Here is a 14,788-nt window from a genome sequence, read left to right on the forward strand (position 1 = left end):
TATTGTTCCCTTGCTATAGAGCTCTGCCTTTTAAAAAATACACTTTCCTAACCCTTCTATGTTTGAATGATTGCAGGTGTTTTACTAAAGTAATGAACTCTCACTAGTAAGAGGTTCAGAAAAGGTGTTCATAGCGGCTCCAGCTTGGTGCTGCATACCATTTTGCCCACTATTCCTAGAGTAGGTATATTCTGCTTAGCAATTTTTTTTCCTTACATTTTGTGGAATTGCTAGAATACTACAACATTTTCTTCTCCTTTTATTAAAAATCTTAAGCAGCTCCATAAATCTACAAATTCCAAGTCATGTGGAATCCTATACTTTATGCTTTATTGTCCAATGCCATATTGTAACATTTCAGTTTTAGCTACAATGCTTGAACATAATTAAAATAATATATATGAGAATTTTTACTTGCATGTCTCCAGCAACTGCTATTTTTAAAGAAGAAACATCACTTACAGCGAGATTTGGTAAGATCCTAAGAGGTAGCTGTTGGTAGATGTTGCTGTTGCGTCTTACTACAATTTTGAAATGTCATCTTTATTAAATGTTTCAGTGAACTTTAAGATGTTCACTCCCATGCATTTTTTTCCTCTCTTGCAAGATGCATGCTTACTTCAAGTTTGTCAGCGCTGCCACCCAAGCTGTTCAAAGTCACTTGCCTGCCTGAGAGGAGAAACACCCATCCGTCATTTCATTTACACATTGGAATGACAGCAGCTGGAGAGGAATAAAACAGCTGAAAAAATTATATTGGATAGAAGAATAAGATGGTTCTGACATATCAAAGAGGATATGGGTGTAATAGGGTCTCTGACTTCCACAGCTACTCTCTGGTTCTATAGAAGAGGGGCAGCTAAACACATCAGTGATGGATGCAAAATTTCTAGTAGGGCTGAAGCAGCATGTGCTAGTTTGCAGCAGCCCATGCCAAGAGGCAGATGAGTGCTCAGCAGGTGTCAGTCACTATTGGCTGATCAACAATATTTGGCCTGCTTTGTTATTGGAGCCTTTTCTGGCCCTGAGATTATGTTTTATTTCTGGACCTATAATCATAGAGGAATTTTACACTAGATACATGCAGTATTATGGAAAATTCTCAGAATAAATCCTATCCTTGTCCACCACTTTTAAAGCCAGGGAGAGCATGGACTGTGCATACTGAACAATGCTGGTCCAGTGATGGCCTTTGGAGGCCTGACTGAAATGATTAATCCCGTTCATGCCTGTTATCACCATTCCTGCCCTAAATGCCCTAAAGAGACTTAAATCAAGACAGCGATCAGTATCATTAGATTTAGCGAGCACTGTGGTTTTATCCCCTTATCTTAACCAAAATCATTCTTCTGCTTTGATTTGTGTACCCTGCAAGGGTTTATGTCACTACTGGCAGGCAGCATCAAGCACCTGCACAATTACCCTCTGCTTGCACTATTGGACCACTGCTGTTCACCTGTAGTGGATTTTGGAACTGGCTTCCTCAACAGCAAATATTTTTCCCCTTCACAGGCTCAAAATAAGGGTTGGAGAGGAAATAAAGTTAGTGCTTTATTCAATACAAGTGTATTTAAGATGATAATTGGTTTGATTTTCATCTGCTGGATATTTTTTCTACTTTCCCTTTCTGATAATGGTGCAGTGATGCTGTAATGCTCCCTTCAGTGACAGTGAAAGGTTGCATTTCACTGATCCAGCTCACTTCCACATTTGATATCTCAGTGGTTTAATGTTCCAAGTAAACTGAGCTAGTGAAGTGGTGAAAGGTAATAACCTTTTCTCCTTGGACTTAATTCTTACCCCCTTCCAAATATATATGGATACATATATACAAAACACTTTTTGACTTCAACTGTCTATACTTCTAAGAGACCAAGTTTTGCCCAAGAATCTATTATCAGATTTTAATCTTATTTGTCTGTGAATGAATTCTTTGTATAAGAACATATAAGCACACTTAACATCTGTGCTACGGAGGTAGTCAGGTGGGTCCCCTCATCAGATGAACTCCACGATCACTTCGGAGCCGGCCCTGCTCGGGCTGTCCGGCCACCCCGCGCCGTTCCGAGCTTGTCGCCACGGAACAGAGGCGGGAACGGCTTCGCTGCTGGGCCGGGCGGGCGCACCCAGAGGTGAGGCCGTCCCGCCCGAGGGCCGCTTGCGGCGGCGGCGGGCCCGAGGGCTCCCCCTGTCGGCGGCCGGCGGGAGCGCGCGGGGCGGGGGGCGCGGAGCGCGCCCTGCCCTGCCCGGCCCTCGCGACTGCGATCCGCGCTCCGCAGGCGGCAGTGGCTCGCAGGCGGCAGCGCTGGCCCGCCCGTCTCCGTCCCTCTATCCCTGCCTGCCTCTCCCGCCGGGGCTAGCGCCAGCCCGGGGACCCTCTGCCACGGGGACGCCTTCCCCCGCTCGCTCCTTTCCTTCCTTTCCGCCTCTTACCCGGCCGGTGACAGCCGCCGGCTCGCCCCGCCGGGAAGCCTGGGCGCCCCCCAGCCATCGCTGCTGCTCCCCATGGGGATCCGGGAGTTCCCCAACGGCTCCGCGCGGGGCAAAGCCGCTACGCTGTGAGTACCCGCGGGGCCGGGCGGGCGGGCCGGGGGGACAGGGACACCCCACACCGCCCCACCTCACCTCACCCTGGCCGGCGGCGCCGCCCGCTCCCGGGGGTCGCTCCGGTGGAGGGCGGCAAGGAAAGTTGTGGGCGCCGCGGGCCCGGGCCGGCTTCCCTGCCGGCGGGAGTCCCGCCGCCCGACGCCAACTTCGCCCGGGGCCGGCGGAGGGCGGCGGCGCTGGCGGCGCGGCCCCGGGCTGACGCCCCTCTCCCGACCCGCAGCGGCATGCGGCGCTCTCCCGATGTCAGCCCCCGGCGGCTGTCCGACATCAGCCCGCAGCTGCGGCAGCTCAAGTACCTGGTGGTGGACGAGGCCATTAAAGAGGATCTGAAGTGGTCCCGCTCCGTGGAAGACCTCACCAGCGCGTCCGTGGGACTCACCTCCATCGAGGAGCGCATCCTCCGCATCACCGGCTACTACGGCTACCAGCCCTGGGCTGCCAGCTACAAACGTGAGTCCCAGGCACGGGCGGGCGTGGGGGGGTTGCCAGGACGGGGGCGAGCGAGCGCAGCCTGGAACCGGCAGAGGGATGTGGGTTCGAGGGGCCGATCGCTTTACCTCTGGAGCACACCTCGCTCCGTGGAAGGAAGTGCTCTCACTCTCGGCGAAGAATTCTATGCCCGTGTTGCCTTAGTCCTTTGGCAGTAGCTGGTTCACGAGAGCGCGGTGCTAAGAATGATGACAGCTAAATTCTACTAAGAAAATAGGTCAAATATTCGTCTTCATGTTGCAGGCACACTTAGCGACGGGTGATTACCGTGGATTGACAGCTGTGTAAAAGCCCCTGCACGCTCATGCACATACCATTTCCACAAGTAACACGTTATCAGTGTATGTTTCTGTAGTTTTAGGAGAAAATTTCTGTCAAATTTTTGCAGCACTTGAGCTGAATGATCTGTCTTTTCCTGTGTCGAGTGGAACTGTTTCTTCCATGTGCATACACTTGAGAACGAAACTTCAAATGATAACGATATGAAGTGTAGCTGTATTCCTTCACATACATGATTTACAAAGGAAGCATTACCTCAAATTGTTTTAATGTATCAGCTAGTACTTTTTGTGTGTAATGCCCTATTTCTTGTTCATATTTCATCATGTTTATGTCAATTGCATGCATTAAAAAGTTCTAGAATAGTTTACCAATGGCTTGAAGTTATAACATTATTTTGGTTGTCTTAAGGTCACAGGGGTTTTTACTGATAAAAGGATTCTTCTGTAACAGGAATCATTGCTTTGCTGGAAACACTGGCTCTGATAAAGTGGTTGTTTTCATATTGTACTTCCCTGAGTATTAAGTGCAAATGTTCTGAAATATTTACTACTGGATTTTCTTTTTGGCAGTGTGCTTAATAATGGAATAGAATGATACAAAAATGCATGGTCACACAGTTCTAGTTCAGTTTTTCTCTGAGGGAAAGCTGCTTCTGATTGCCTGAAAATAGGACTTCACTAATAAATATTCTAATACTTTTCTGTAAGAGCCTTTTTTATTTTTTCCTTTGATTTCAATTAAGACAGAAATATCAGATATTTGCTACTTTACGCACTAGGAGTAAGGTATTTCTATAAGAGCAATTCCAGTGCCTGGATTTGGGCTGTTCTTGAGAGTAAAGCTTATTCAGGCCAGTTTTAAGGATCAGATCATAGGTGAATGCCAGACTGAGTTGGATGTTAATAGTTCTCTCTGACAGAGTGACTAATAGTCTAGCTGAAGTCACACTGAGCTGCTATGGCTGAACCTTCTGAAATACTAAAGGTCATGCTGGCTCCTCAATTATAACCTATTTGTTGAAATTTATAACTCTGTTTGAAAAAGTTAATAGCAAGCCTTAGCCTGCTATTCTAGTTACATTTTCTCTCCTAATTCGATCTGAATAACAAAATTATATACTTGAGTTGTAATGGCGTAGAATAAATATACAAAGTGTCTGAGTTTCATAAATGTATGTCTAAAAATAAAAAAATAATAGGTTATGTGAATTTGTTGCCAATTTAAAATCTGAGTTACTAGGACATCGAAGGACACATAGAAGAAAAGATATATCTCTACAGCATGGTTTAAGGAGAGCCATGTTGATCTGCATCAGCTGAATAGCTGACTGAATAGAATATATCATCTAAAGTGGGAAGACAACTTTGTCCCAGCCTCTTTGATACATCTTTGAATACTTCTTCACGTTGGGCTGATGTCTAATTTTGGGATATGGACTTTCCTTGTGACTTTGCAGTTAGAAAACTGCAAGGTTTCTGTTTATTTATAGAATTTTATTTAGCTCAAGTACTGCAAACAAATGATTTTCGTTGAGCTCAAATTGCAACCTGGGTACTTTTTGTCATCTTTTTTTGCATCCTTGTAGACAATTGGATGCACTATGATTATAATTATGGACTGCATTAATAATGGACCTGCTTTGCAGAAAATAAGTCCATAATATGGTCCGCTCTAGATTTATTTAGTCTATCTCTCTTGGTGACATTCTTTTTATTGTAACTAAATTGCCTGTAGGGCCAGAGCTACCTCTTTTGCACTGCAGTGTATTGCTTTCATACTTTATTTAGACTGTTTATATATATATATATATATATATATATATATATATATATTTATATTTATATATATATGTATGGATGGATATATAAAATTGTTTGAGAGATTCAGAAAGCTTTTGCTTATTTCATTTGTTTTGTTGTAGCAAAACTCCATTAGGGAAACTACCACTGATAATCTGAGATAGTCTTACCATGACCCCAGCACTTACTTGGAGAACAATTTGGAACATACCGGGATGCCTCAAGGTTATGTAGTAACTCCAGTATTTAATATTCTTATAAATTCATCAGAAAGAGAGAAGGAAGAAGTGAAAATGTGCTTAAGACGCAAACTGGTCTGGGTTGGACAGAATGAGAAAGGACTTGTAACATTACCCTAGGGAGACCTGTCCCAGCCAGGTGACTCACTGAAATGTCAATACACGTCATTCAGTTATCACAAATGGAAGCCTCACGTTTCCTGAAAATGCTAAAATTACCCGCCAACTTTCACATTACATTGGCTGGTAATTTTGGGACTGTATACAGCTCAGGGAAGACCTCTGCTGTTTGACTGCACTTGCAAACCAGATTTTAGGAACCAGAATAATGTAATGTAGTTCCTGTGTGTTAGGATGCCTTCAGCAAATTTAGTGAAATGCTGTAATTATGGTTATCTTCTCTCAAAAAAATATTACTGGATGCTCTGAGATGAGCAAGGAGAAAGAATACAAGCAATCTGTAAAGTCCCTCAAGAGTTTTTGCTGTTTACCTTAAAGAGATTGAAACAAAAGAATTGGAAAATACTGGCACATGTTGCTTAGGCAGGTAGAGAGTTTTTCTTCTTACTGTGGTCATAAGAAAAAAGGTAGACAGGAGAAGAAGCTGAAAAGCCATCAAAGACCGATAGAAAAAGAAATAATATTGAAGAAAACATGTAATTTATTATTGAGATGAAAATTTCAAGGAATTGTAATAGCTGTGGTAAGATCTAGAATTGTGATAAATGGGAAATGTGTTGGAGATAATATTAAACTTCATTAACCAGAATTTGAATTAGGCTGTGAGGAGACTTTTCTTGAGGGTTTCTTGTGCTTCCCTCTGTAGCATCTGCCAACCTTTAGAAAGATAATAGGAGTGTTCCATGATCTAATCTGGTAGTTCTTATTTTTCTGAATTCTTTGATTTCCAGGGTCACTAATTATGTGGTTAACTGCTCTCCAGTCTAAATAAAATATTCATATGTGTCCCATGGGGAATATTTTGCAGAATGTGATTTGATTTTTCAAATATAAAGGCAGAGGGGAAGGAACAGATAAGATGCAGTCAGATAGTCATATCCTTATGCAGCTACAGATGTAACAGCTCACTATTTGTGAAATTCTCATTATCAGTAACAGGTATGTTGACTTCCATTTTTTCCTTTTAGTTAGAACATAGGGATCAAAGGCTTTAATAAAAAACTCCCAAAACAATGCCATGAGATTTGCAGATCCCGTTAAAAGTCTTGTTGTTGTTTGGAGATGAAGCTGTTGTTAGAGGTGTATTAGCACTGCCGTTCTCTCCCATGAAGGTTATATGAATTCTCATGATTTCTGCCTCTGGAAGCCTGGGACTTCAGTTGAAGAGCAGAGGCAAGTCTGGAGGTGAACAGCCATATTTTAAGTTTCCATTTCACAGCATTGTCAGTTGGAATTAGTTTTCTAAATATTTTTTGAAGTATAGTTCCGTAGGAGCTTTTCTGTACTTGAAAAATACAGGTGTCACAAAACTCTTGGACTCTCCCCCTGGTCAGTATGGAAGACTAATCTATTTTAATGATTGTAGAAATTGGCAATGTGCTTGTTTCCACAGGAAATGTTCACAGCTGTCACCTTTGCCAAACATTCATTTTTCTCTAACTAGGTCTATTTTCTGGTGATTCAATATCACAGTGTGTCATTATGTGATTAGTATTTTAAATATATTCATGTGGGCTTGAGCCAGCTATCCCTATTTTGCAGTCTTCTTCCTACAGATCACCTGCTTCTATTCCTTGTTTAAGATTAGGGTCTTTCTTTTAAAGCAGGGACTTTCATGTATCTTTAGCATGTGTTGATAAATACAGACTTGTTATGGACAAACCAAGATTGTATGGGCTTTGGCTTTCCTTTTTTATTCACTTACATTCTTTGTGTGCGTACAGACGTTTCCAGACTTGCAGAAAGAAGAGAATGGTATGTAGTTTGAACTCCTCATAGTTCTATTTATTAGGAATTGACTGCTGTCTGTGGACCATGGCTTGTGAATGTACATTTCTCTGAGACTTCCACCTTGTGAATAATTCCAGGTTGTCCCAGTGATAACTTTTAAGAGACATGATGTTCAGGTGAAAGGGAAAGATTGTGTCCACTAAATGAAGTTCTCTGGCTTTGCTTCTTCCTGCTACTTTAAATATTAATTTTCATATTTTTATGTTTCTTCATAGTTATTTCAGCAACAATATAAACCATATAATTTTAATGCACAAAACTTCAATATAGTACTCATCCAATGTGTAGCACATTAGGGCTTGACCTGAATGTGGAATTTAAGTGCTGTCACCAATAACATACTGGAACACATTGGCTGAATAGCCTGAAGATTGCTCAGAAAGCATAATTGTCTGAGTATGCCAATCACAGAATTATACTACAGAATGATTTGTGTAAGAAGGGACCTTAAAAGTCCTCTAGTTTCAATCCTCCTTGCCATAGCCAGGGACACATTCACTGGACCAGCTGGCTCAAATCCTAATCCAGGTTTGCCTTGAACGCTTCCAGAGATGGGGTACTCCTAACTCCTCTGGGCAGTCTGTTCCCAGTCATAGATTTTGACAGCCTTTCAAAGTAAGAGTTTGGTGTTGGTTGTAGCTAATTAAATGTATGAGCACTTGTAAATATTAGAGTATCAGTTACACAGCTAGAGACCAGTGTTTCCAACTGATCCCCAGTGTTCCTCCTTGTGATTTTCTTTTCATGCTCCATTGAATGCTGAAATTTCACAGTTACTAAAAGCAAATCCAGCGAGGATATGAACCAGGAGAAATTTGTGCAAATACCATTTTCATGTATTTCCATCTCAGGGAGAATTTAACTTACTTTTTGAGGTGATGTACTCTAGAACTTCAAAGACATAAGTTGAAGACTATAATTTTCTCTGGGGAAAGCCATTTTCAGGCCAACTGTAATCAATTAATTTAGACTGATTGCTTACTTTCCAATGCACAAATACTGAATGTAATAAGTTTGTAACTAATGCAAGATTTGGTGGTATCATTCACGTTGCTGTTTCTGAGGTCAAATGATTATGTGAGAATCTTGCTTTTCAGGTGAAAACATGAAGTAACCTCTAGGTGCAAGTAACCTCTTGCTTGATGGAACTATCCAAGTTTCTCTTCCCAGGATCAATCTATAGGTCAACAGCCCTTCTAGAACACCCAAGCTGTACATCAGCACTGAAGCTTAGAAGATGAATAAAAATATGTGCTTTATATATATATGTATGTATATATACATATTTTTTTTTATATATGGGCTTATGGTGTCTGAGCCCTGATTTATTTTTTAGTCAATGCTCTTTTACTCTTCATTGTCAGTACTATCAGTAATTTTTATGTTACCAAGAAAACTAAAGAAAACATGAGAACACCTACAGGTGAAAGAAAGAAATGGTAATGAATTGCGTTGCAGATTTAAACGTTCTGTAGCGTTATTGTTTCAAATGTCAGTTGCAGTTCTCTGCCGCAAGCTAAACCTACATGGTGATACATGAACTAGGGATATTCCTGACTTATGTCCACATGACAGCTCACACAAAAACTTCTTCATTTCCTCATTATGTAGTAGCCACTGTGACTGAGAAGAGCTGTCCCCAGAAATAGTCTCTTTAATTATTTTGGAGACCTAATCACAAGTCTGTATCCCAAATATTACAAGGTATATTTCTCTTTTGAAAGAGAACCTGTTGGCTCTCCTGGGATTTAGTGCTCTGGGTGGTCTTGTCTTGCAACTGAGAATGGGCACAATTTGGCCACCTGAGGCAGGCCAGAGCAGTACAGGTGCTGAATACTGAGCAGCTGCAAAGATACCAGGTGAACATTTTTAAAAAAAGCCTTTCAGAATCTTCTTTTTCAAGACAACTCCAATAGAGAAGAAACATGGGGATTCTTAGGCTTTTGAAAATTGCTAAAACTTTTTTGGCTAGTACTTAGTAGAAAACTGGTTCCTGATAAATACAGAGCTTAATTAATCACAAACTATAAGTCTTAAATTTCTTGCTGACAAACCAAGCAAATTCTCATTTAAACTGGCTTGCTAAACGTTTTTGATTGTTTAATAAATATTTAGTAAATGATAACTGTTTAGTGAATATTTAGTAACTTGTTTACTTAACAGTTTTAATTGTGTAGTGTTAAGTAACCACCACTTTTAACTAGGCAGATGAATAAATATTTTGTGTCTTGTATCTCGTTTTCATAGTGAAAAAACTAAAAATTAACGCCTGCAAAATGGGCCATCTTTTCTTTGTTTCTTTGCTGTTTAAACAAATTAATTAATTGCTTTCACTTTTTTTTAAGTGCAGCTTTAATTACATGTCATCTTCAGCCATTTATGCAAAACAGTTCATGGGAAAGCAATTAAGAGTCTGTTGATTTCCAGCATTCATTTTATACCCTTACTGAATGTTATCATTGAATGCTGCTGTGTTAGAAAATACCACTGAAGTTTTCACCATGAAAACCTACTGCTAAACCTAGCTGTACATCTTTGCAATATCAGGGCCCATGTTAACAATTTTGAAGAGTGTTACCTGGCATTTGAGAATCCTTCCACTGGAAAACTGCATTTATTTCTTTTTTTTTTTAAATAGAAATATGAACATGTTCACTAATCAGTAATAATGGATTGTTCCTAAAAACACATACTACTCTGAATTGATATGGAATAATGAGGGAGCAAGTTAATTTTGAAAAAATAATTTGGAAACTATCAAGAATTATGAATGAATACTTCTATTTGGAACTATTTTTATTGCGGACCCTACCTTGAGGTAAATTTCTGTAATAGTTCTGGAGTGCACTGTGTGATGGATCTTTGCAACTTTAAATAATGGTTTTTTTTTAATAGAAACAATTAATTTCACAAGATAATAGTATTGAAATGAGACTACAAAGCCTGTATTGTTGACATTCTACTATGATACCAGACACAGTTGTGTTACTGGTTTGTTACTGAAACACAAAGCCAAAAAGGACGACAACTAGCAATGCTCATTAATAGCTAATTTTACTAGAGTCTAGGTCATGTTAGGGCTTTCTTCAAGGTGAATTTTTGTGCCATAATCTCTCTTCCGTATAATGAGGTGTTTGTGTTTCATATTCCTTGTGTAAATTGCTGATAATTTCTGCCATTTACTTGAGATAAAATAAGCATCAAGAGAAAGAGAGAGATGGCAACAGGTATAGTTGAATCTTTAAGGATTCAACTTAAGGTTCCTTCCAACCCACATTGTTCTATGATTCTACAGAAAAGTTATGTAAAGGCCACTTTGGCCCTTTGGCAAGTGCCATCCTTTGGAATGCGAGGGTGTAGTTCTGTCCCTCTTGCTGTTTTGGAAGCTGAAGCCATAGACTTTCCACTGTTGCTTGTGAATGATGACTATTCTGAGAACAGCAATAAAATGAGCACTTATGTTTGTAGAAATTTATCTGCAGATCATAGTTCCTATCTAGGCAATAACTTGCCTTCATGTGGTACATCTTGTTGTAGAAACCACTTCCCTCAGTATTTATGATTCCCGGTTGGTCTTCACTAGGCACATGTTCTTTCATCCCCCAGTGTATCCTTGGAAGAAAAAAAGATGCTGTGATTGTGTGGAAGACCACAGAGAAATATTTTCTTTATGAACCACTACTTGAAGTAGTCCTTAGACAGAAGGGATGCAGCAGAGATATCCCAAATTTCATTTTCTTCAGAATTTAAGAAGCTCGTTCTCCACTCAGTCATCTCCCCTTACAAAAAGATGCATCTGAATGGTTTCAGACACCTCTGTTTTTCTCTAGAACTCGAGGGCCTAATAAGGTTCATTTTTTTTACTAAATGTGCCTTATTTTGTTTCCTGTCATTTTGTTTCCATGAGTGTATCTGGCCAATATAGGAGTTTGGTTGTTTTTTGAGAAAAGCTTTTCCAGCAGTGTTGGAATTTAGGTAGCCTCACATTTAGGAAAATAACAGTGACATCACATAGCCGATAGAATATATTAACACAGCAAGTCAATTATCTGAGGCAAGAAAATTTGAATATTTGAACCTTTCCAGGATAAGGGAGTCTAACTGGCTTCTAGTGAAATAATAAGGCCTTAAACTTGCAATTAAAGTTTCTTTTTGTTTTGCTATAACTGCCCTCTGTCAAATAATTCATGAAAAGTACCTTATATGTCTAAAGGAAGCAACTAGATTTTCATTTCTGAACACTGGTGCAGAGTCCTATTGATTCCATTGCAATATAAATATTGTGGCAGAGCTCATCCCCAAAGGGTTTTTTTCCCTTGACTCTTACATCAGAAATCCCACAAATTTGGTGCTTTTCCTTGCTATCTCTTCACACCAGCTAAGGTACAAAAATAGCGTGGAAATTGACCTGCTTGTCCACTCTCCAAGTTGAGCAGGCCAAGTCATTCCACCCTTAAGCTCACTGTTGTGCTGTTTGTAGCCCTGTGGCAGCCTGGGGGCTCTGCCTCCTCCAGGACATCTTGCTTTGGCTTTGTCAGTTGTGTGAACAGAGCACAGGTTTGTGCTCAGGTGGGAAGTGAAGCAAGGACCTGCTCCTTCAGAGTTGATGCGCTTGTGTGAGGAAGGTGTTGGTGTATTCATGGTCCTGTCCTGAAAGCCTGGAGTTGTCTTTCCATTTTCAAACAGTAACTGTTTTCCAGACAGTCTGGTTCCTTGGATGTTCAGTAGAGATTTTCTACTTGGAAAATTTTGCCCCAGTTGAAATATACAGTGCCAGGATTTATATCAATGGTGCAGTGTTTGCACCGTGAAACAGGAAATACAACTTCATGGCTTTATGATTCTGTTGTCTCTCCTGCTCACTTTATGCAATGTTTTTGGAAACTTTAAGACTGATTTAATTAACATGCAGCCATTTATTTTGAACAAGCGAAGATGGTAATCATGTTTACTTTTTAAGCTTAGATGCTAGCTACTGCTTATGGTTTTGGTTGGCACTTTCCATGGAACAGAAGTTACTGACAGAAACCATTCTTCCTTGTACTTCTGCTGAAATTATTTTTTGCTATATAGCATTTAGTGTTCTACTGGCCTGGTAACTTCGTAGTTGTGGGTCTTTCTTTGCTTCAGAAACAAGACATGTATAATGAAAAGAAATATGTTTAGGTTTGATTACCAGAGGCTAGTTAAAGAAGAGAAATTACAAGATAAAGGTAGAAAAAGGCAGTCAAGAAACAAAGTCTCCTTAAAGTCAGTGGAGCCATGGAAAATGTCTTTAATTAAATCAGGAGATTTGATTACTTTCAAGTTGAGCAAGAGGAGCAGAAAGGCTATGTTTTTTTATAGATGACACTTCCTGACACTTATACATCATATGTTGTGACTAGAGGCCTCTGTTTTTCAAGACTTATATTCCAGCTATTTCTTATATACATTACAAGTGTATTCCATTGGCCTGAATTTGGGAGCTTGAGTTTCATGCAAGCCAGAGATTATGCCCAGACAAGGTGAATTGTGGTGCATTCAGGAGTTCCAAAATCATTTAAGTTTTTTCAAGAGACATGAAAATGACAGATGGGTCTTGACTTGGAAATGAACATAAGCCCACATTCAGTTATTATTGTAGGTATAGCATGGGACTCCTACATACAGCCACGTGAACTTTCTTCCAATATATGGGACATAAAGTCCTCTTTATCAGTCTAGGAAATTACATGAGTTGGAATGAAAACTAGGTTAACATGAAAGAATAGAGCTACTGTGTGCATGGCTTCAGGGATTTCATGATCTATGGCTCCTGCGTGGTTGCTTCAGCTTGCCAGCTTATCTTGAAAGAATATATGAAGACTGCACAAAGACACCTTAAATGACTGTCTTCCCGTGGCTGTTGGCTTGTAAAACTTAGGAACATCCTCTTAGAGAGTGCAGCATGGAATTGGATCTCTGGTTCCATTCATAAAATTACTTCACAGTCTTTGGGAAGTATTATTTGATAAACAACTTATTTAATAAACAACTTCTGTATTTGATTTTCTTGTTTCAAAGACAACTTGCTTTCAAACTTTACAGCTTAGTAATGTGTAGTTTAATATCTGTAGGAAATCACTTGTCTTTTGCGAATAGTGATTTTAAGAGGTAGAGGGCTGTATATGTGTTCTGATTTCACCCAGGGTGAGAAGTGGTTTTGTGTTTTATAGTATTTCTCCAAATGTTAACAAAAATGAGAGTAAATCATAGAAGCAGAGATGAGTGATTTCTTTGTGGAGAAATGCATGGACAAGAAACATGTCTTGTACTGGGAACAATACTTTGTGCCTTCTATGGCTGCTATGTACATAGTAAAAACTGCATCTCACTAGAAATCATTCTGGCAAACAGTATTAGGCATTCTGTATTTATTTCTACAAAATGAAAAGATTTTTGCATTGCATGTTTATCGGAATCTTTGCAATTAATATTACTTTAAAATGATACTCATATACCAGGCAATGTTTTATCTCTGCGAAGAGATAAAATTCTTTTGCCAAATTCTTTTGCACCCTACAATAACATTTCTCTAAAGGCACAATATCTCATAATATATATAATGAATATATATAATGAAAATAATGTATAATGAAAATACACTGGAAGTGGTACTGAAACTAAAATCTTAAGAGTATAAGCCTAAACTCTCATATGACTCTCTAGGTAGTTTTTGTTTTGTGATAAGCTTGCTGAACAAGGGAAACAGGGAAATGCATCTCCAGTACAGCACTTTTAAATGTACTGTTTAGTTCTGCACTGATAATAATGAGAGAATTAAAAAAGCTTTTGGAATGACTCTCTGACTCCAACCAAGCCCATGGTACTTTTCTCAGTAACTTCAGTCAAGCCAGGTTTCAGTTACCAGGCTTAAGTCTTTGAGTTTGCCTTTTAAGCAAGGCTTCCTGCTCTGTGTGCTGAATATTTGTTCCTAAGGCGACTGCATCCAATTACACCTACCCATACATAGTCTTTATTATATGTTCCTAAGCACTACTGAAGAGCTCAATTTAAATTATAGAATAATTATTTCTTTTAACAGATGTGCAATTTGAAATTTATTTAAAATTGGTATTTAGTTAGTACTTATTAGCTTGTCCCAACATCAGTAGAAAGCATCTACAGGAATTGAGAAGAGGAGTTGGCACTCTTTCTTCCCATTGCCTAGGTGCTGAAAGGAAAAGGAATATATATACAATTGTTTACAAGCTTTAGGTTAGGAGTAAAGAATTGAGGCTTCTAACAGGGTATGCTATAGAAGCACCAGCATAGGAGAAAAGTCCTCAACCAGGTCTATTATCAAAACAAAATTTTGTATTGCCCTAAGCTCAAACTTACATTTTTACTAGGTAATAAAACATTGTTCATGTCTTTCCA

At 39.6% G+C, this 14,788-nt stretch overlaps 1 protein-coding gene across 4 annotated transcripts in view; it reads left to right on the forward strand.

Annotated features, from left to right (window-relative positions):
• Positions 1–2,258: 2,258 nt before the first annotated feature.
• The window catches only part of SLC35F3 (solute carrier family 35 member F3), a 165,126-nt gene continuing 152,596 nt past the window's right edge, over positions 2,259–14,788 (forward strand). For 2 of the 4 annotated variants that reach the window (XM_053937760.1, XM_053937761.1), the window contains exons 1-2: positions 2,259–2,558; positions 2,828–3,057. In XM_053937760.1, the coding sequence (XP_053793735.1) occupies positions 2,506–2,558; positions 2,828–3,057 (283 nt within the window). In that variant the 5' untranslated portion in view covers positions 2,259–2,505. Of the gene's footprint in view, positions 2,559–2,827; positions 3,058–14,788 lie in introns of those variants that run through there. The other 2 variants (XM_053937765.1, XM_053937764.1) reach the window with 2 other exon arrangements.

Source organism: Vidua chalybeata, chromosome 3 (assembly GCF_026979565.1).
Source record: "Vidua chalybeata isolate OUT-0048 chromosome 3, bVidCha1 merged haplotype, whole genome shotgun sequence".
Classification (NCBI taxonomy): Eukaryota; Metazoa; Chordata; class Aves; order Passeriformes; family Viduidae; genus Vidua; species Vidua chalybeata.